The 22,871-nt window shown below is 41.5% G+C and overlaps 4 protein-coding genes across 4 annotated transcripts; 1 reads left to right on the top strand and 3 right to left on the bottom strand.

Moving 5' to 3' along the window:
• Positions 1–256: 256 nt before the first annotated feature.
• Positions 257–3,956, bottom strand: rnaseh2a (ribonuclease H2, subunit A). The gene is made up of 9 exons (XM_053615760.1): positions 3,900–3,956; positions 3,362–3,503; positions 3,172–3,243; positions 2,439–2,565; positions 2,257–2,344; positions 1,916–2,053; positions 1,551–1,638; positions 749–872; positions 257–592 (listed from the first exon to the last, which is right to left on the bottom strand). Exons 2-9 carry the CDS (start codon positions 3,486–3,488, stop codon positions 436–438), a joined length of 921 nt encoding a protein of 306 aa, XP_053471735.1. The 5' UTR covers positions 3,489–3,503; positions 3,900–3,956; the 3' UTR covers positions 257–435.
• Positions 3,798–6,545, bottom strand: LOC128602166 (serum amyloid P-component). The gene is made up of 2 exons (XM_053615761.1): positions 6,417–6,545; positions 3,798–6,344 (listed from the first exon to the last, which is right to left on the bottom strand). Exons 1-2 carry the CDS (start codon positions 6,472–6,474, stop codon positions 5,722–5,724), a joined length of 681 nt encoding a protein of 226 aa, XP_053471736.1. The 5' UTR covers positions 6,475–6,545; the 3' UTR covers positions 3,798–5,721.
• A 3,962-nt stretch (positions 6,546–10,507) lies between these two features.
• On the top strand, positions 10,508–18,911 carry ctsh (cathepsin H). Its single transcript, XM_053615644.1, has 12 exons — positions 10,508–10,667; positions 10,948–10,979; positions 11,198–11,303; positions 13,617–13,687; positions 13,796–13,900; positions 14,602–14,688; positions 14,936–14,991; positions 15,523–15,604; positions 17,016–17,084; positions 17,188–17,294; positions 18,209–18,334; positions 18,538–18,911. The coding sequence occupies exons 1-12, from the start codon at positions 10,598–10,600 to the stop codon at positions 18,605–18,607; spliced, it is 981 nt and encodes a 326-aa protein (XP_053471619.1). The 5' UTR covers positions 10,508–10,597; the 3' UTR covers positions 18,608–18,911.
• Positions 18,912–20,576: 1,665 nt separating this feature from the next.
• Positions 20,577–22,775, bottom strand: LOC128602095 (serum amyloid P-component-like). The gene has a single exon (XM_053615645.1). It carries the CDS (start codon positions 21,663–21,665, stop codon positions 21,048–21,050), a length of 618 nt encoding a protein of 205 aa, XP_053471620.1. The 5' UTR covers positions 21,666–22,775; the 3' UTR covers positions 20,577–21,047.
• Between the last annotated feature and the right edge of the window lie 96 nt (positions 22,776–22,871).

Below are 22,871 nucleotides of genomic sequence, written 5' to 3'. Positions count from 1 at the left end.
CCACTGAAATATATAAGCATATTAATTTCATGTTTGGAGAAAATGTTGTCTTATTACACCAAAAAAAAAAAATCATTTATTTACTTTTCCATTTTCTTAACCTGAATTGCATTACCAGAGTTGGACTTGTGAAAAAGATTTCAGCTTAAATCACTCTTGCTAAGTAATAACCATATCCAGACGTGCAGCGCTTATATAAAATTATAAATACAAAGATACAGTAAGGAGCAATAGTACAAACGAGTGCAAACCTTGATGTATAAAATTCACATTTTATTTCTGGAATATTAAGAAAGTTGTTTAAAAAAATATAACACAAAAATTTCCAGAAGACCTTCACAGAGTGCTGTTGCTTTACAGTCGACAGTGTGTGTGTGTGTATATATATATATATATATACACACACATGCGTGACTACACTGTGTGTCTGCGTATTCAGAGTGTGTCGATGCTCTGTAATCTGCGCTCGGTGAAGAAGCGGTGTGTCTCTCTCTTGGGTGTGTTGCCGGCAGGTTTGCTGCGGCTGAAGTACGACAGCACGGACGTATTATTCTGTCGAGCTGCTGCTTTCTCTCTGTCCTCGTCATCGTCCCTACACACACACACACACACAGCCTTTTTGAAACACAGTTGAAACTCTCTCTGGTGAATAAACATGGACTACCTCCACCACAATATCTGACCACAGCACCAATCCCTGTAATGTTCAGACGACCTGCGAGACTCCGCCCCCTGCTGGTGGACTCACCAGTGCACTGGGACTGCTTTGCTGTCCAGTAGAGTCTGCGCTGTGCTCCAGCTGAAACGCACAAACTGCGGATAACCGAACACCGGGTCCAGATACTTCAACAGCCAGCTCTTAGTCTTTGGGTCTAAACACACACACAGACACGTTTTACTACCTTCGTGAGGACCTGCCTTGAGCAACTGGAATACACGCCCCTGCGCGAGCTGTTACTATAGAAATGATTGCGTATGGTTACAAGCATGTTAATATAAATATATAAATGACTACTTGCTCCGTTACAGAAAATTAACCAGGACTTTGATTCAACAGCGCTGTGGTTTAACACAACTTAGTTACATCCGACAATCTAATTTGGGCAAATAAATATGAAATAAACGTCGTGGGTGTTGACTGTTTAGTTAAAATGTTTAAAGTCCCCATGAAGTCAAAATTTTATCAAAGTGCTATTTCATTTAGTGTGAATGTGTTTAATAAGCCTTAAGGTTTTATATACAAGCTAGTGCGCTCTAAAACAATGACAAAATTCCACAGTTTTGATGACATCGTTCTGCACTTCAGCTTCTCAGATCAGATTTTCTGTCCAATCAAACACCCTCGAGAATCCGAAGCGTCCCGCCTCCAACCAACGTTGTAAAAATCCACGGTTTTAACTGTCGAGTACGGCTTAGCCTGGGCCGTGAGATAGGCTAAACGCTGTTGGCTATCTGAAAAGGGGGAGGAGCCACTCCATAGGTCCCGCCCTAAGACACTTCGGCGGGACTTTAAACCACGGAGATGAATCCGAGCGTAGCCGAGTGCTGACCGTTGGGGTATCCCGAGCCGTAATCGGTGTCCACTCTGCCTAGATCTTCTGTAAACTTCCAGTCTTTCACGGCATGGTCTCGAGCCACCTGGGAGAGGAGAAGTAACCACGTTTTGTTCTGGTTGTCAGCATTATTCTCACGGTTTACACTCTCAATTAGGCTGCATTTATATCTGATACGAGTTTCAGTCCTAAACAAATTCATTAAGGCCTGCAATAACACACACGGATCAATTTTACGCCATCGGATTTAAAGCGATATGACTTTTTAATTTTTTTTTATTTTAGACCAATATCACGCAGCCTGTCATCATCCTGTTATCCCGTGTTTTCACAGCGGTGCTGTTTCTCGTACACGTCCTGACCTTGGCGCAGATGCTGGCGGCGCTGACGATGGGGAAGAGCGAGTCTGCTTTGGGCCGTACGGTCACCTTCACCCCGGGAAAACGCTGAGACAGCTTCTCCTCGTATTTCTCCGCCGGGCCCACCGTGTCCACAAACACCTGACCAAACACACACACACTTCACATCATCAACCCTGATCTGATACAGGACAATGAAGGTGGCTTTTTAGCTACCTTTTTAGCTGTCTGTTGTATGATGTTAGACATGTTAGTCTTGTAGCTCCAGTGCATCGATTACGTTCGCCATAAGTGGAAAACATTCCGTAAATGTAATTCGTGGCTAAGCCGTTCCTTTAACCCACCTCTTTGAGCTGGACTCCGCAGTCCAGCGCGTACTGCACTAACCCGATAGCGGCATCATGAGACAGAGCGTTTAGGTTATACTTCGCCCTGAACAGGGAGACAGAACCGGGAAAATGGCACCGTTATTAATGCAAAACACAACAAAACAGCTGTTGTGAAATCTCCGTGTGTGTACGTGTACCTCTGTAACATGCTGGTGGAGATGGTATTGGGTGAGAGGATCTGAAGAGCCCAGCCCACAAAACCTTTGGCCTTGTCCAGCTTCAGAAACAGATTCTCTCTCTCCGCCTCGCTCAGCGTCTTCGAGTCTGGACACAAAAACCGATTACGATACCATTTCCCTGTACCGCTACACTCCATCAACACATACATGTCGGATTTCTATACATAATACATCTGACAAAATGGCTGAACCTCTCTGTTTATTATAAGTGACGTAAAACCATGCACGGGACAGATTTTCTTGCCTCCGGCTGCGATTCATTTCACCGGTTTATATTAACGCGCTCGTTCGAATACGTCCCTCCAGGATCCGGCGACTTCACGATCGCGGAAACGGACGCAAAATCGAGCGGACGCCGGAAGCATTGGGAGGAGCTTGCGATTTTTCGGAATTACCACAGATTTGGGCCAAGAGGAGGGAACGTCGGACGGCGTGGCGCGGCGACGTAATGACGTGTGCCGTTAATCGATCCGTGTCCTATAACATGTAAAACGGGAACATGAGAGGAATATTCTAAAAGCGACTCATGTAAACACCTTAATCAGATTATTGTCTAATTCAGAATAAGGTCAGTAATTAGATTACTGCTGTCCATGTAAACGTAGTCACTGTTGATTTTTTCTCTATAACAGCACGCCGCGGTGTGTTTTATTCCTCCCGTGAGACATGTACGATGATCTCTAGAGCTGACCTGCAACTTTCAGGTTCTTCAGGTTCTCCTTTCTGGACACAGGACAGAAACATATTCCATACACCATAGGACCTAAAGCACAGAGAAAACAACGTCTTTAACAGGATGTCTCCTCTTATTTATTTGACAGAGTACAGACCAGCTGTTTAATAAGCAGTAACAGCCAGAGCTTAATGAAGTGTTTACTGACCCAGGACAGGACCTCTGCCGGCCTCGTCGATGCCCAGACAGCAGTCTTCAGTCCTGCAGAGATCAGGGACAGGAGAGGACAGCCGGCAACTGACCGAATTATCCGCCTCAAAGTCTCTCAAATCCATGGCTTTGGTCAATTTCTGATGTATGAGACGACAGAGAGCGTTACAGCGCCGCACAAAACTTCCACACCGTTAAAAACAACGTCAAAGATAACACTAATAAACAAAGCGGGGCCTAATTCCAATTAGCTGCCCACTCCCTGTATATGTGCACTACACAAGATGGCTACTGCGCCCTATCTAGTGCACTATATATCCAATCAGGAGTTATTAGGGACACGGTATGTTTTGGGTACGTTTGCTAATTTACATCCTACAATACGATTGCAAAGTCAAAAAAAACAAACAAAAAACACAACATAGACATATCGCTTGAAATTGTGACAGTTTATTACTCTCAATACAAAAAAGACAACCAGGATATACACTGAAAAAATTTAGAAATATAAACTAAAGAGATAAAGATAATCTGACCGGTAAGATCCTCGCTGCAGCATGAAGCTAAAGACGCAGAGTGTGATTGGTTGACGCAGCCGAGCCCGGGAAAATTCACGTGACGTCATCTGCAAGCGCCGCTCGCATCCAATATAGTTAGGGGTTAGAGTAGCAAACAATGTTTTGACCCATTTTTAAAAATGATTTTAAAGCTTCATCAGTGTCTGAAGCACATTAATGAGTCAAAACTTCATATACCTGGCTGTTATTTTAATTTCCAGTTGTACCCTGCTGGAAAAAACCCCCAAAAACGTCCAATAGAAACCATCATAGAAATTCTAATGGTAACCACTACATATACAATTACAAACCATCAGCTAAACATTACAACTGTTACCATTACCATTATTGGGCCTTAATGGTATCCATTAGACATAACATGCCACCAAGGGAAGGCAACAAATAACCAGTAGATACCCACAGGGACCATTGCAGTTTCTATTAAAACCAGTACAATTCCCATTATAACCATTACAAATTCTATAAGGGTTTCTATTGTTTATTTTTCCAGCAGGGTAAGTATTTGAAGTTTGAAATGTCTGTGCCTATTTATCATTAAAAAAAACAAAACAAATAATAATAAAATCAATTTACTGGTGCAATGGCTCAAAATGCTTTATAACCCTGAAAATAATATAAAAGACATGGAAGAGCTTTATGTGTATTATTTTGTTGGGTTACACACTAGTCTGTTAAATAGATATACATAAAAAGAAAACATAACATAGATATAGATGCTCTGACCTTCTAAACACAACACATGAGTAGACTGGCTTATCAAAAACCCTGACTCCAGTTTATTGTCCAATTTATTGCAACAACGGACAAGTTTGGGATACGCCAGTTAGATTTCCACTGAAGGGAAATTGTAACGCTAGAGAATACAAAGATGTCCTATGCAGTTGTGTGCTTATAACTTTGCGGCAACCGTTTGCGGAAGAACCATATATGGGTGTGATGGTTAGGTGTCCACAGACTTTTGGCTATATATATTGTAGTAGTGTATTATAAATATGAAGTACAAGAAAATTTACTATAGCATATAATTACTGAGTCATTTTGAGTACAGAAATGAAACTTATAGGTATATTTCATTTTATGTCGGTATTGTTCAGTTATTGTTATTGTTCTGTATTTCTGTATTATATCAGCCTTGGATTCACTTATAAATACATGTATTGTTAAATGCTGAAATGCAAAAATAAGTGGATCTCACAAAACATAAAATATTTAGTGACATTTCATTGCATTCTTTGTTAATGCTTGTTAAAAATGACCATGAAGCCCTCCACCATAAAAATCTTGTTGATGACCAAGGATGATTTTTTTTGTGGAGTTCCACCTAAAGAGCCTCCTTTTCATTTTTCATGAGCTTGCCATTCAATTGATCCAATTTACCTGAAAAATCTCATCTACAGGCCTAATATGCAGGAATGATAGCTACTGTATATTAGGTTACTCAATGGAAATATGTAGCCCTGCTGCTGCTTTTTACATGGATTTAATGAAATAGGTTTTGTTTTTTAAAATTTTTTTTTATAACAGATGCAACACAATACGTAACGTTATTATAAAAATCAAAAGGAGATTTCTCTGAACAAACACTTAAAGAAAAGTCACACATTTGATCACAGGTAGTGCATGTGTTTATATTTTTCCACATTTATGCATTTATTATCACCTGTTCATTTTGCATATCGAGTGACATTTCATTGGATTATCGGTTCATGTTTGTTACATCACACAATGGGTCTATTTTTTAATCCTTCCTACAGGTTCCTGAGTTTATGCTTGAATCTAATTAATTCAGTTTTTGAGTAGTTTTCGTACATTCAAGTAGCACATACCCAGTTTTACTGAATTCTAAGGAGTTCCAGTTGAGAACATTGCCTGGCTGAAACTGCCGACCATATGTATAATACGCAAGCTGTTCAAGAGGAAGAACAGAGTCCCACATGTGCACATCAGTCAGCATTCCAACAAATGACCGGGAAGCGACAAAACCTGCCTTGCTTCGTTCTTGACCCAGTATGATGCTTGGTGCTCCACTTAAAGAGCCTCCACGAGAGAATCCTTTCCGTGTGCTCGGGTTTCCATTGACCCACAGCTGAGCGACTCCTGTTTTCCCTTCCCACGTAGCGCACACTGAATTCCAGACATTGGGATCATCCGGCATGCCCAAAAACTCTACATATGGTGCTCCCACATGTAACCTATATGTGCCTTGTTTGGGCTTGAAAATTACAAAGGCATTTTCTTGTGATGGGAACGCGAGCGAAAAAAGGCTCTGGTTTTGGGAAAGGTCGGAGAAGGCACGCAGACAAACAGTAAGCGCCGTGAAATTCGAGTTATTCAGCTCAGGAGTGAGACTCACATGATGTCGATTGGACTCCACAGGAAAGGTGAACATTTTACCTGAAAGAGCTTTAAAAATCAGATAATTAGCTTTTTTTTCCCAAATAAAACTCACTTTTTATGCGGTGAAACATGACTTACTTTGTCTTTCAGATGCAGCGAGGAGAAAGAGGAAGAATAAGACCACAAGCCTCTTCATTCTGTAATCAAGTCAGCGTCTCAATCTGCTTATTGATGCTGCTGAGTGTGTTCTGCATTTATATGTATTTTAGTGTATTTTTAGTTATTAATTAACAAATGTTTGTAGACTACAAACAAGTCCACCTTTGTCTTGTTTATCTTTGCTCTCCAGTCCTTAAACTGTAATGGAACTGGATAACAATTTCCAGTCACATTCTGGACTGTAACCAGGATCAATATTTTTCGCCAGGTCCATACTGCAGAGATGTGAGACACTTTATATTTAATACACCGGAGTGCTGACTGTGAACTATACGAATCCTAATATCCATTTTCCGCAATGTTATCCTTCCATTTTTCTATAAAACACGCCGACTGCAGTTTATTGTACATGTCATCGTCCTCCTCTTCCCCTTTTTCTTCACTAATTACTAGAGACGTCATTCACAAACAATCCGACTCTATGAACCAACTCATTGAGGTGACATTTCGGAGCTGTCTCGCAGTTCTGAAGAGCCATTTTAGACAAATAGATCCTGTGACGCTCTCGTTAAAAATTCACTGGTATCCTGTATTCACAATTCTTAATGACGCAGAAGTGCAACCCGTGAATCAAAGCCATCCCACAAAACGACTGTATTATGTGGCTGGGAAAATCTGTTTGGAAAATCTCTTCTATGGACTGGGGTGCTGGTCTGTGTTTACATAGGCCTCCTATCAGTTATTTGTAGACCGTTCCCAATCCCCCTTCATTCCCAATCCCCCCATCCCAGCATGTTCAGAAAGGAAAAATATGCTGTGAGAAACCTTAACGAGAAAGGCAGTGCTTTTCCATGATGGAGGAACTGGAGAAGTGGATGGACATGGAAATAACAATGCTACTAGACAGGTTTGAATGACCATTTTTAATGTATCACACTGGACACCGGAGACCGGCTAACATCAGATGTGACATTCACCATAAAATCTTGTTACAAAAAAAAAAAACCTAAACAAAACAGTACATCGGTCCTCTTGACCCTTCTCACAACAGCAAATCAGTGTGAGCTCTGATGAGTTTCTCGGCTGCCGCAATCGGAGTTAGCATTGGCAGCTGCATGGTATTTAGCTAAGGATGGTGATTGGCCAACAGTGATAGTGACAGGCAGCTGAAAAACTCATGAGAGCTCATTACAAGGAAAAACAGGACCGTGAAGGCACTCTTAACCATTCTGCTAAATCAGTATGAGCTGAATTTCATGTTTTTATAACATTATAACTTATATGCAGTTGAATGCCAAGTGAGCAGCATGTAGTGTTGCTCACTTGGCATTCAACTGCATATAAGTTATTCCAGAAAAATCTGGAATGGGATGTTCAATATGTATCTCACATATGGGTGGGAGATACATATTGAACATCCCATTCTAGATTTTTCCCTCTTTGCTGTTATAATAAGCTCCGCTCTTCTGGGAAGGCTTTCCACTAGATTTTGGGGCGTGGCTGTGGGAATTTGTGTTCATTCAGCTACAAGAACTTTAGTGAGGTTCACCTTTAAAAAAAAATGTTCATAAACATAGTTGCATGGTTTTGGAGGCATTTATTATCTATCCCTCCTACTCACACACACATATACATATTGCTATGGTGCTACAGCTTAGCCACAAAGCCACAACCTTCCAGTCATTATGGGTGCCCTGTGCCGCTCTCCTGCCTCCATGTCCTCTTTTCTGAAAAACAATATACTATACAGTCACCCTAGGGAAGTCAACATACAGCAGTTTGAAAATTATTTACAAATAAAAATCTAAAAGGTTTATGACTGCATGTGAAACCCTGAATTCAGTTGCCACCGGAAGTTACGTGATTAGTTGAATGGCGTCATCCTTTGCACTCATTATTGTGTAATAATTATGTCATGCGATCTCAGTCTAAATATACCTGTTACTGGAAGGCCGCAGAGATTGTTATATAACATACTAAAGCAAACAGCAAAATCCAGGTCAAAGAGCTATCCAAAGAATTACGAGACAAAGCCAATCCTTGGGAAAGTATCAGTCAAGGTAATACTTCTGGCTGTAATAGCATGTTTTCTCTCAGCATTCCTGCCTCGACTTCTGTGGACCCTACAGCTAGAAAACCCTGTGACTGAAATGTGTTATTCATGTCATCTCAGAGCACTGTTCATCAATTTAACTGGTTTGATTGTCTTCACCAACACCACTCGCTCTTAAATGTGCGATGTTACGTTTAAAGGCAGTCCCTTTTAAGCAAGTTCTTTATCTTGGGGTTTCAACTAAGTGCCATTTGTGCAGTTTCTGTTGACATGATCTGGCTGAGAGCAAATCAAACATAGACGCTGCAGTCAGAAATGGGCACAGACCCGAGGCGACAGTGGGCACTGTAGCCTCAGATTCATGTTCTTGGCTGACTGGAGTGGAACCCGATATGGTCTTCTGCTGTCCGCCTCAAAGTTCAACATGTTGTGCATTCTGAGATGCTTTTCTACAAAGGCTGGTTGTGAAAAGTTACTGTAGTCTCCCTGTCAGCTTAAACAATGCCTGAGTCACTGAGATCACATTTTCTCCCATTCTAATGTTTGATGTGAACGTTAACTGAAGCCATTCTGCTGCCACGTGATTGGATGATTGGATAATTGCATGCATTTCTGTTAAAATGGCCGCGGAGTGTAAGCGCCATTGTATGTGTATCTCTACATTCTGCTGCACAGGAAGATGAAACCACAGAACCATCCACCGACTCACTTTTTATCCATCTGTTAATCATGAGCTGCCCCCTTCTGGTCAACTCACCAGTGCACAGTTGTGGTGAATCTTCACCTCTCTGGATTTATTGTCAACACAGTAAGTTTATATAAAATAAAAAGAGCAAAAAAACAGAAAAAACAAAGAGAAGTGTGTAAAGACCGTTAGCACAGACATAAGGATAAAAAGGAAAGACAAACACAATGCAATACGGTGCAATGCTTTATTGCCATTGTACAAGAACTGTACAGTGAAATTACTGTGACTGTGTGAATAGAGTAAATGTACTGTATGTAACAAAAATGATTCAATACTAATATACATAATACATAATAGGAAGAGATGTGCAATTTACAATTTTATAAGCAAGTGTACAAAGGCAGTACAGATAATAATGTAACAGTCAGAGGTATGATAAAACAGTCACAGCTCAACAGGGTATGATAATGTGAACAGTATTATCACAGTGAGGTCACTGAATGGTTGTATATTCATAAATAAATAAGTTTTGGGGGCCACCGTGGTTTAGTGCTTAGCATGTTTGCCTTGGACCTCCGGGGTTGGGGGTTCAAATCCCACCTCACGTTCTCCCCGTGCTTCAGGGGTTTCCTCCGGGTACGCTGGCTTTCTCCCCCAGTCCAAAGGCATGCACTTTGGGCTGATTGGCATTTCCGACTTGTCTGTAATGTACGAATAGGTGTGAGCTTGCACCCTGCGATGAGGTCGGCACCCTGTCCAGGGCGTCCCCCTGCCTTGTGCCCCGAGTCCCCTGGGATATGCTCCTGGCTCCCCGCGACCTTCTGTAGGCTCAGCGGTACAGAAAATGGACATATCGATGCGACTGTTTCTAACTGCTTTGAACTATTACACCCTACGATGACATGTTACTATACGTAGCCTCCTTTTCGTCCCCCTGCCATCGTTCTAAAATTTCTTCTCACTTGTAGGTTGCGACACCACATTGCTTCCCCCTGCTATTTAAACAGGGGTGTGTAGACTTTATACTCCTTCTAGTGTTAGCAAATTTCAAAATGGCACCATAAGACTGTCATTTAAGAAAGAAAGGAGCAAAACAACAACAGCAGCAGCAACAACAACAACAACAACAACAACAACAAATGAATGTGAGTTGAGGGAGCACTTAACAAAAATTATTCTCGAAATTAAAAATAAATAAGTAAATATATAGAGAGATAAATGATTAAACAAAGGCTCAGGACTCCATCTTTCAGTTTGCAGTAGCAGGCTAAGCAGTTAGCAGTGCGTCAGGTCACGTGACGGTGACTGTGCGACCCGTTTTATTCACGCGCCTCAGACTGCAGGTCGCACACACTCTCACTCACACACACACTCACACACACACACACACATAGAGCAGCAGTGTAATCCGCTTTAAACATGAAAATACTTATTGTAACTGTTGCATTGTTGCACTGCGTGTGTGCAACACCCCTGCTTACGGAAGAAGGTAGGACATGGGAATACTTTCTTTAAAATTTGGGATGAGTGCGTTTACTTTCGTTTTTGTATTGACGCCTTCTTTGAGGCCCTAATTTCTGCTTTTAAAAAAGGTTATAAATGACAACACAGCTGTACATAACGATGTGTACGGACAGATGAGTTTTTGTGGCGTCTCAATTATTTAACATCAATTTTTAAAAAAAAAAAAACAACAACAATCTTTCCATCCAAATCCTATTTTGTATTCCATAACCTCTTTGTTGTGACTTCTCTGTTCTCTGCTGCAGATGAATATGTCTTCAAAACATGGATGTCTGAGGTAAGAACTCGAGCAGCTGTGATTCAAAACCTGAGATGAGATGTTTTACTTTAGCTATTGCCTTACACAGACAGGGAAGTGAAACTGTGTCCAAAAAAAGAAGGGAAAAAAAATCCCCTACCATGAATTCAACACTTTTCTTCCTTCTCACTTTCTTTCTTTTCTTTTTCTTTTTTTTTTCTTTCCCCCCCTCTCCTTTTTCCTAATGTCGTCTACAGCACAATAAACAGTATGGCCTGGAAGAGTATTACCAGAGGCTGCAGATCTTCACTGAGAATAAGAAGAAAATCGACACCCACAATGCTGGAAATCACAAATTCAGAAGTAGGTCGGAGAGTGTGTGCAGCGACGGTTGGCGATGGGAGGGGAAAATATCATATCTATTTTAAAAAATCTACAAAGGGTTGGGCAAGGGTTTATATCATGTGGTCTCATGGATTGCATAATAAGAATGATTTGCCAAGTAACACTCACACACACACACACACACACACACAGATATATATATAGACAGCTACATTTGTGATTCGTAAGCAAGTTAAGTTACTAATCCCTTCTGGCTTCACTGAACAGAACAGTTCCGCAATGTACTTTTTACCTTGTGCTTTTCTATAAAAAATGTTTTTCAAAGTCCGTCTGCTTTTAGTTTCTCTTCCAAAGGCATTTCGGTGAAGAAAAAGGATAATAGACTAAATAATCCACCTCAGAACCTTTGTTACACACGTAACTGTATTTCACATGCACCTTCTCAATCACTGCGGGTGGTGTCAGACAGTGTCGCCAAGTGCTTTCAGAGAGACGTAGCTAACGCACGCTCCATGAAGACTCCATAAATCACCAGATGATGCTCTTTTAATTGGCTGGTCGCGATGATTTGCTTGTCGCTTTACAGATTAGGTTATATGACGAAGGAAAGTTTTCTGAAGAGCCTTGAATAGAATGGCTGACTAATCGTAACCAAACTTATTTCTTATAGAAAGACAGTCTGGTAGGGATGGGGATTGGTGATTGGGTTTTCTGAACAAAGGTGATCAGTGTTTGGTTGTTTGGAAAAATGGTGATCAGTGATTGGTTGTTTGCAACATTGGTGATCAGTGATTGGTTGTTTGCAACATTGGTGATCAGTGATTGGTTGTTGGGAACGATGGTGATCAGTTATTGGTTGTTGGGAACGATGGTGATCAGTTATTGGTTGTTGGGAACAGTGGTGGTCACTGATTGGTCGATGGGAACAATGGTGATTAGTGATCGGTTGTTGGGAACAATGATGATCAGGGATTGGTCGTTGGGAACAATGATGATCAGTGATTGGTTGTTGGGAACAATGATGATGAGTGATTGTTTGATGGGAACAATGGTGATTAGTGATTGGTCGATGGGAACAATAGTGATTAGTGATCGGTTGTTGGGAACAATGGTGATTAGTGATTGGTTAGTGTGAACAGTGGTGATCAGTGATTGGTCGATGGGAACAGTGATGATCAGTGATTGGTTGTTGGGAACAATGATGATGAGTGATTGTTTGATGGGAACAATGGTGATTAGTGATTGGTCGATGGGAACAATAGTGATTAGTGATCGGTTGTTGGGAACAATGGTGATTAGTGATTGGTTAGTGTGAACAGTGGTGATCAGTGATTGGTCGATGGAAACATGAAAGTGCAACCCAATCAGGCTTTACACATTAATGGTAGTGATGTGTGCTGGAGAGCCGTATCGAACGCAGGGCTTTCCAAAAAGTTTTGGAAATGGACATTATGAATTATGAATTTTCTGCGAACCCAAGCTGTGACCACTGTAAAAAAAAAAAAAAAAAAAAAGAATTCCAAATGTGTAATATAGCATTACTATAACAGTTGAACATTTTATTATGTCAGTAACACAAGTATGTGTAACGTAAGTGACTGAACACCAAAGGAATATTCCTTGCGCTGATTTACCTGTCTAGTGAGAAGTGTTGTGTTGTTGGAACACTGGTGTCAGTGCGACTTGGGAAAATGGAGATCAAATCTAAGGGGCGTCACTCAGTGTAATCACCTAACATGACATGAACCTGCAGTCTGGGCTACAAAGAAATCAGCCTCAGCCTCACTTCCTCATCCCATTCGGTGTGTTATTATTACAAGCACCGGTGGTGCTCTCGCGCTTGGTTCCACAAAAGTCCAAAATATTCAACCCTAAAACATGAATCCTTATATGGATGATTATTATTTTTTTAATCTGTGAAAGACAGAGGGCTCAGCCACGCTTTCACATTTATTCCAGTCGGTCCTGGTTGTAGATTTCAATGTGGTTTAAAAACACTCACCCAATAATACACTAGCAAAGTGTAAAAAACTTTCTTTTTTTTTAAATATCTGTAGAAATTGTTACTAATATGTTTTTTCTTTGTTTGTTTTTTTTTTTACCCAAACTGAGACCTGAATTGACCCAGCCAAAAAAGTTTTGGCCCTATTAATAATGTCGAAGCGGATATATTGTTTGAACTTTTCAGGAATATTTCGGTGTAAACGGTCTCACACGTATTCAGAGATCTGGATTCGGACGCTTCAAAATGGCACACCTTGTCCTTCCAGTAATAATCTGAAGTGTACGGCTGTAAAAAAAGTAAATGTGTGATATTTTTTTACGTTACAGTGGGACTAAACCAGTTCTCGGATATGACCTTTGCTGAATTCAAGAAATTCTACCTTCTGAAAGAACCTCAGGTGTTGTGTTTTTTGTGCTGTTTCTTTGTGACACACAGCATTTGAACTTAACATCTGCGTGTCTTCTGGTCTTTATATTAAAAAGGCTTTTTATGTCCGACGTGGCAGGAATGTAATGCTACCAAAGGGAATCACGTTAGAGGTGTCGGCTTGTACCCAGACTCCATTGACTGGAGGAAGAAAGGAAACTACGTCACTGAAGTTAAAAATCAGGTAATGCTTTAACTATGACTATATAATTATAGTATAACTATAATGAACATGTAGGCTTTGGTGGCATCCATGACTCCAGCGTGCTGTTTGACTTTAGCCCTTGCTTCATCTCTTCCTCTGTCCACACTCAGCTTAGCTCTCACGCTAACGGCACCATCAACATCTCGTAGTTCCGGGATGAGTCTGTGCGCCGAATAGCTGCAGTGCATTCTGGGACCGCAGTGTTTCCTTTCTTCATTATTTCTAACGGATATGATGTTGATCTCTTTTGTTTTTAGGACAAATAACGCTATCGTTGTTTTATCGAGATCGCCGATACCGTTTCTTCAATTCAGCTGAGGTGCAACTGCGCTAGCGATAACGATGTCCGACTGCGACGTCAGCGCGGCACACGGCCGCTGAGTTCTTACCGGAATAGTGGAAATACAGCACCGATCAATGATCAGCACCGAGATCACTAAAACATGTGACCGCGCCATTGCCTTGTGTATCTACGTCTCCTTTTTTAAAAAATAAATAAATAAATAAATAAAAAACGTGGGTTTTTTTTCCTCTCGATCCTCTTCTTTATTGTAGCGCTGAGTGCACACGCCCCGAGTTATCTTAAAACGAGCGAAACGGTCCGTGATGAATCAGATACAGGTGTGATCACACTAGGAGGCAGATGTTCTGATTGGAAATTTGCACACCCACTCTTTCAGGGTGCTTGTGGCAGCTGCTGGACTTTCTCAACCACAGGCTGCCTGGAGTCTGTCACGGCCATCGCCACAGGGAAACTCCCTTTACTGGTAAGTGATGGATCCTGAGCAACGAGGGCTCTCCAATTTGCTTATGAAATGAATAGAAAGGCGATTCCTTTGATATCATTTTCTTTCTCACCGAGCATGTACTTGTCGCACGACTGCTCCGTTAATACATTAATTAACTGGCCATTTAGGGGGGCGAATTTCCAGGTCTAGTTTTGAAACCGTGAAAGGTGTTTTGTGATTGCCTGTGAGAGAATAATACGGCGAGATGTCTTTATTTCTTCTTCAGGCAGAGCAGCAGTTGGTGGATTGCGCTGGCGCGTTCAACAATCATGGCTGCAACGGGTGAGCGTGTCAAGCAGGTCAAACTTCTGTATTTCCTGAAAGGGATGAAGCCTGTAGTCTGTAGAAATGACTAAAAGCGCTATTCGGATGGAATAAGGTGGGCGGGTCTTCACGACGTACGCACGATCGTGCATACTACTGTATATAAACCTCACCTGAATCCAAATTTTTTATTGTAAGCTGTTGTAGGGCGTGGCCATGCAAGTCGTGCCCGGTCATGAGTAGCTAACATGGCCATAACGTGTGCTAGGAACTTGATAAGTTAGCGGAAACCCCCCCCAGGAAGCATCGCTTCTCTGAGACACCCTTTTACACGTTTTTTTGAAACTCGGACTGGGTTTCGTTCTGGTTTCGGCGTAATGATACAGTCTGTATCCTAAAGAAAAAATGCAAATCCTCTTTTCCAACACGATATAACGGCATCTGACGACACGTCAGTTTGCTGTGCTTCACACGGGCAGGTTTTATTGTTTGAATTTCATTTCCTCATTTTGGATTCGCATGCAAAATCAACTTCTCGTTGCCTTTCAGTGGACTTCCCAGTCAAGCCTTTGAGTACATCATGTACAACAAAGGGCTCATGACAGAGGACGACTATCCGTACGTTGGTCGAGTGAGTGAGCTGTTACACCTACCTCCCACACACACACACACACACAGACATATATATATATATATAAACAGCTACATTTGTGATTCGTAAGCAAGTCAAGTTACTAATCCCTTCCGGCTTCACTGAACAGAACAGTTCCACACTGTACTTTGTACCTTGTCCTTTTCACACACACACACACACACACACACACACACTTTTGGCGAGTAAATATCATTGTTGAAGACTAATGAGATTTTTGGTGGGGGGGTTCAACTCGATAAAATAAACATGCTGCAACATTTAACATTGTGGGGACTCGATTTCAGGTCCCCACAATCAATGTCCCCACCTTATTGGTGTGTAATCTGGCCGATGTCCTCATATCGATAGGATTGCGAGCACACACACACACACACACACACACACACACACCCACCCACATTAACACAGCACAAGGCAATAAGTAGGACGTTTTGTGTTTTTGTCTTTACCTTATTGACAGTGGAATCAGAAAATATACTGAATAATTAAAGTGCACAGAGGAAGGGTTATCTATTAGAATAAATTGATACCAGTTATTTATCCTTTCCCATTCAGCAATGAACTTTTTTTTTTATTGCGTTGCTTTGTTGCATGACTATTTCATGTTTTCATAGTGCTGGGTGATGTAGCCAAGAAACCTAACACAATATATTTTCCATATCATTTCATATGAATATTTATCTATATTTATCTCTATATCGAACCGTAAAGGCATAATGCGACTCGGTTTAATCTTCGCATTGCATGTTTTCTGTAAACCTCTCAGTTCAGTAATTATTTCGATTGCTTCTGGTTTTCATTTCATTTTTAAAGACATCGCCAGAGTTCACCGTAGGAATTGTCAGAACGATTAATATACAGACGCGGCGTGCGGCGTTCATGGTGCAACACTTTTAATCGTCTTTAAACTGTCAGCAAAATCCGAACGTATGTGGGAGACACGAAGTGGAATATTAGCTCGAATTCTTTTCAGTTTAAATGAAGCGTACACTGAGTGAGTAAACCGAAGAAAAAAAAAGTCCCCTTTGTGTTCGCTGTGACGGGTTTTTAACCAGAAATATCAGTCTGTCTACAGCCTCTGGGAAATTTTGCAAACAGTCTGGATCTTTGTGACATTTGATTAAAAAAAAAAAAAAAGCCCCCTCTAATTTCCCTAATTTCAAGCCACCTGACTTTCAGGCCACAGTCTTCTTGTGTGTATGTGACTGGATTTTCTTCTCCTGCTCTTGTCTATGAGGAAAGAAAGAGCACTTGTTCTTAAAGGACAGGAAATACCTTAAAATGAAATGATGACTATAATAGTAATATAATAGTAATATTAATATAATAGTATTATTATATTGTACTACACCCAAAATGCAATATATTTACCCTGATCTGTTCCCAGGACGGTCCATGTAAGTTCGATCCTAAGCTTGCTGCTGCCTTCGTGAAGGATGTGGTGAACATCACAAAAGTAAGTGACCCCGTATCGCGTGTGCAGTAATAAATTCGAGGAAATTCAATCAATAAACAAAGGAAGGAGATTTGCTGCTAACAGTCGGTGATCTTTGTGTAAGTATGACGAGATGGGGATAGTGGACGCCGTGGCCAGGCTCAACCCCGTCAGCATCGCTTTCGAGGTGCTGCCCGAATTCATGCACTACAAAGACGGCGTGTACACCAGGTGAGAACCGGAGTGCCACTGCAGCGTTTCCGGTGCTTTACACACCGCAGCGAGGTGGTCAAGTGTTCTGTAGTCCATGATTAGGTGGAAGTTAGAAAATGCGAGCTGCCAGGGAGTTAGCACGTTCGCCTCGGACCTCCAGGGTTGGGGGTCCGATCCGCGTGCTGCGGGGGTTTCCTCCGGGTACTCCGGTTTCCTCCCCCAGTCCTAAGACTTGCACGGTAGGCTGATTGGCGTGTCTAAAGTGTCCGTAGTGTATGAGTGGGTGTGTGATTGTGCCGCGATAGATCGGCACCCCGTCCAGGGTGTACCCCGCCTTGCGCCCCATGCCACCTAGGATAGACTCCAGGTTCCCCGCGACCCTGTAGGATAAGCGGTATAGAAGATGGATAGATGGATGTTTTGGTAGGCCATACTGAACTAATAATTCCTTCCAGACTTATGAATGTTGATTTGATTTAGTTTGCACTCGTGTGTGTGTGTGTGTGTGTGTGTGTGTGTGTGTGTATGTTGACGAATGGCACTCGGAAATGAACAAGCCTGTTCACAGCACAGCTGATTTACTTTTATTGACGCTCACAAAAAATGGAACAGCTCCCAGAGAGCTGAAAAGGACTAAATGACTGTGGGAACATAATAAGCTGCATGATTTATTATTATTATTTTGGTCTTATTGACTTCAACTGCATTATATGTGACCATAAACCGTAAAAAAAACCCCAAAAAAAAAACGTTCACAGCATCGTGAAGAACGTCACAATTGTAATCGGTGGAAAATCTCTGCCGAAAAAGACGAATAAAACACGTCTGAATTTGGTGATGTTGTAAAATTGGTCTCTTACATACTGACGATGGATTATTATAAGACGTACCATAGTGACTAGCGGTGATCTCTTAATGTTGATATTTCGCAGCAATGAGTGTCACAACACTACCGAAACGGTGAATCATGCCGTGCTTGCTGTGGGTTATGCTGAGGAGAACGGCACTCCCTACTGGATAGTAAAGAACTCTTGGGGACCGCAGTGGGGCATTGACGGGTACGTCCTCTGCAGTCGATCAAATGACTCCAATGGCGCATTTGTATAATCTAATGCATAAGTAATTATTCTTAAACATCCTCAAAAATCCAATCTGTTCGAGATACATGACTTGTAAATGTAAATGTATTGAATTCACGCAGTGCTCTTTTTTTTTTCTTTTTTTTTTTTAATAATAAATATCACATCCTCCCTTTTCACAGATATTTCTACATCGAAAGAGGACAGAACATGTGCGGTCTTGCTGCTTGCGCATCATATCCATTAGTGTGAAACATTCAGCCGCGTTCAAACCGAAAAGGGAAAATCATCGAGAGTCCAGCTTGACGCTGTCTTCGTTTTTTTTTGTGTGTGTCAATCAGAAATAACACAATTATTCTGCGTTAAAAAAAATCATCATTTTACCAATTGTTCAGTTTATCTGACATTTATTGAACAAATGATTGTCTTTTCATTTAAATGCTTCATCATTTTATCAAAGCTTTTGACTGTTTTATATCTTTATGCATTGGTCACAGTTCTGCCACCTGATTTGAATAATAATTAAAAAAAACCTGAATAAAAAAAATAAAACCCTTCTGTTTGCACTTCCACTGCACTTCAAAAACGGTTCCTCTGACAGAAGTGACGGAGAGATGCACCTATATGTGAATGGACAATGGAGGAGAGAAGCATCTAATCCTTTGTACGATTGATTGCAATAGATCCTAGCTGCAGGCTGACAATAATAATAATAATAATAATAATAATAATAATAATAAACATGATTGGACCGAGGCCCTGGTGGTGGCCGGTAACACCCCCAAACACACCTGCCTTTTCCATCTGAGTACCAGGTGGTGACGAAGAAAGAGTGTGACTAGGGTCTTCATTTTTCCTATGTGCTGTTTGAGGTTCTCCTGATCTCTATATGACGATCAAGCATGTGCAACAAAAGGAACCATGCACAGCAAGGATAAACCCCGTCTTGTCCACCAACCACCGGACTTACACAAGCACCGTGGAGGTGGGCTCCGTGACCTATAAAGTCAGGCTGGTAGAAGGACAAAACTGATATGACACATTTCCTAAAAATAGATTGAGCCAGTTCTCTTTGCACTACCATACATGCAGAAAAAAAATCATTGGGTCCTGAGCGAGTGAAGCTGGGCCCAGATCTTACGCCCCTAACTGCGAAATGTGAAATGAATATCAACAACCAGTTGACAATTTTCAAATCTGCTCCTGGCCAAACAAATATACTAGGCAGCTGCCCTTTTTGTTTACCCAAAGCCTAGCAACATGTGAATGAGGTAAGGAAAATGTTTTTCAGACATTAAAAAGCGTCCGGCCCGGACTTCTAAACGTGAGAAAATGTCCGGGATTCAGCTTTAATTTCATTATGATGTGCTTATGGTCTAATACTGCATGTGGTCTAATCACTGGTCTACTGGTCTTAGACATGCTCTAATCATTCAGGTGTGCACATGTTTGCATTGCTTTAACCCCTCTCTGTAAGTCCCGCCTTCTCGCACACCGATTCTAAAAGGCTTGCCACAACTATCGGCCAAATTCCTCCCTCTCAACCATTAGCCTACTCTACGGCGTCAAACAGTTGCTTGACAATAGCCGCTGTCCTGATTCGTAATAACGCCCACGGCCATATAAGCTCATTTTTAATTTCATGTTATCACGTTTGCTTCGCATTACACGGTCATTCAAACGTATAAATGATGGCAGAACGTTCACTCGTGGCATCCGATAGTTTATTTCATTCCAAGGACATTCAAAACAAAGTAGGAAAAAATGTAAAACGTGGGCAGAGTGAAGCTAGTTTTGTTTATACATATTTATGTGATGCTAATAGTGGGTCTTTTTCAGCGTATTAAAGTCTGCACTCATAGTAACACTGTTTGAACGCTATTAAGCCCCCCCTTAAGGTGTCCTCTGTTGATGGTCACCCAAGCTTTTGTGATGTGATGTTACCCGCATCGGCGACAGTGATATTTTACGTCTTCACTGAACATGTTTTTAAGCTCTTAAATACACTCTAAATAAAAGTATTTTAGTTCATATTGCTTTTCTCTTTATTTACACATGTGCCCTTGAGGTAATCCAAAAAATACTCCGATTACATTACTTTCGTATTGTGATACTTGGATTACCTTAGTGTTGGCATTTTTTATGAAGTCATTTGTATCTGTAATGGAATACATTTTTTAAAGTAACCCTCCCGTCACTGTCTTCGATACCACCCTCTTAGGGCACCCTTCATTAACGTCACAAACCACATGCTGGACCTATGGGTAAATAAAATTCTCCACAACTTGACGAGAGACGATCATGAAGAAAAGAAGAAACAACCGACTACCTCTGCCAAGAGGTTAAAGCTGATGTGATTGCAGTGAAATATTTATTGAATGTAGATATGTAATACCGTAACGTAATACCGGTTCAAACGACTCAGCAAAATTGTGTGACAATAAGTCTTCTGGACAAAGCCTTAGAGTAGTTTTAACAATACGCCACAATATTATTCTCTAAATATTTACAGATTCACACGTCAGTGTCTGTCCACACCCCGGCAACAATTTTAGCACGAGCAAATTAACTTTACAGAAGGCGAAAAGACACGCGATATACGTGCGCGTGTGGAAATAGTATCATCTTACGATAAAGAGTATTCCTAGACAACAGATTTTATACGACATCTAGTCTGAGTTGACTCTAGAGTCTAAACACTACCAGCTTTATGTGAAGTTTCCTTACTTTCAGTGACCACGTACCCATTACTACTGAATTCTAAGGAGTTCCAGTTGAGAACATTGCCTGGTTGAAACGTCCCACCATATGTATAATATGTGATCTGATGAGGAGACAGAACAGAGTCCCACATGTGCACATCAGTCAGCATCCCTACAAACGACTGGGCAGTGTCAAATTTTCCACCGTAAGAATCTTGCTCTTGACCCAAAATGATTTTTGGAGCTCCAGTTAAAGAGCTTCCTGCCTTGATTCCTTTTCGTGAACTCGGGATTCCATTGACCCACAGCTGAGCGAGTCCTGTGCTAGCGTCCCAGGTAGCGCACACTGAATTCCAGGCATTGGATTCGTCCTGCAAGCCCCAAAACGTGTCATCCTTATCTAATATATTTAACATATACACCCCTTGCTTTGCCTTGTAAATTAAAAATCCATTGTCTGTCGATGGCAGAGAAAGTGAGAAAAGGCTCTGAGCTCTGGAAATGTCGGAGAAGGCACGCAGACACACAGTAAGAGTGCTGAAGATCTTATCCGTCTCAGGACTGAGGACCACATGATGAGTGTTGGACTCCACAGGAAATGTGAACATTTTACATTAAAGTTTAAACAGGACTGACTCAAACGATCAGTAATAAGAAGCGACCGACAAACCTTGTCTTTCAGCTTTGGTGAGGAGAACAGTGAGAGTAAGACCACGAGTCTCTTCATTTCTCAATCAAGTCGACGTCTCAGTCTGTCCTCTGTGTTCGTCTCGTATATGCTTGTGTAATGTGTGTTTTCCAGAGAGGATTTATTATTAGCAACAGCTCGTTAAAGGACTGACACACACACACAGTAACACCTCTCGACTAAGCTTGCTTATAACACATAAGTCATATCCCCTGACCTATAACACCTTGAAGCATTATGGGTATTGTAGTTTGAAACACAGTATTTGCGTGTTTTTTTTACGTTTTAAAAAAAAAAAAATCTAGCTGCAAGAGGATTCAACAGGCCAACAATAGCCTTTAACTTTACAGGACGCAGGCCCTGGTGGTAGAGGGATTACTCCCAAATGCCTGCTTCTCCAAATTCAGTACGTCCTGATGAAAAACAGCCTCGAGCTCATGATCTAAACTCATTGTCATACTCTTGGAGCTGGATGTCTCCTCCTGCTCCTGTAGTGATTTTTGGAGGCTGAACAAAGTATGAGAAATTGACACCTACCTCATGCCTTAGGTAGTAAAGTTCATGTTATGCCTGAGAAGACTGCGTTATATCTTAAACATAACCATGGTACTTGCAGGTGCCAAGACAGCATTTAATATATTCAGTGGCAGTGCAATGTTCTCTCCTTTGGCGCCCACAAACATTCATGAATATCCTCTGGTCCCACCATCTCAGGGCACTGCCTCCCTAGATAATGATGTTAACCATTTGGAGAGTCGGCCCGAGCACCCTGCGCACGTCGATGTCGGGCAGGCGTTGGAAACATCCAGAAGGGCTGAACTGATTACGTATCAACCCATACTTTCACCGCAGATGGGTGGTGAAGAGCAATTGGTAATCTTTATCTGTAAACTCACACCAACAGAATAGAGCAAGAGAAGTGGGAGGTCCTGACAATACAGTGGGTGGTGCAAGATCTCAGATACGCCCCATTCCACGACGGCCTTCATTAACATCACAAACCACACATCACTGCGGTGGAAATGATCTGTATCTGCCTAGCAAACAAGGTTTGTCTTATTCTGTAAAACAGGTAATAGTAGAGTAGTTACAGTTGGAAAAACTTGTCCTATGGGCTATAAAATTC

The sequence above is a fragment of the Ictalurus furcatus genome, chromosome 26, assembly GCF_023375685.1.
Source record: "Ictalurus furcatus strain D&B chromosome 26, Billie_1.0, whole genome shotgun sequence".
Classification (NCBI taxonomy): domain Eukaryota; kingdom Metazoa; phylum Chordata; class Actinopteri; order Siluriformes; family Ictaluridae; genus Ictalurus; species Ictalurus furcatus.
The sequence above is the reverse complement of the archived record's forward strand: the minus strand, read 5'-3'. Positions and strand labels throughout refer to the sequence as shown.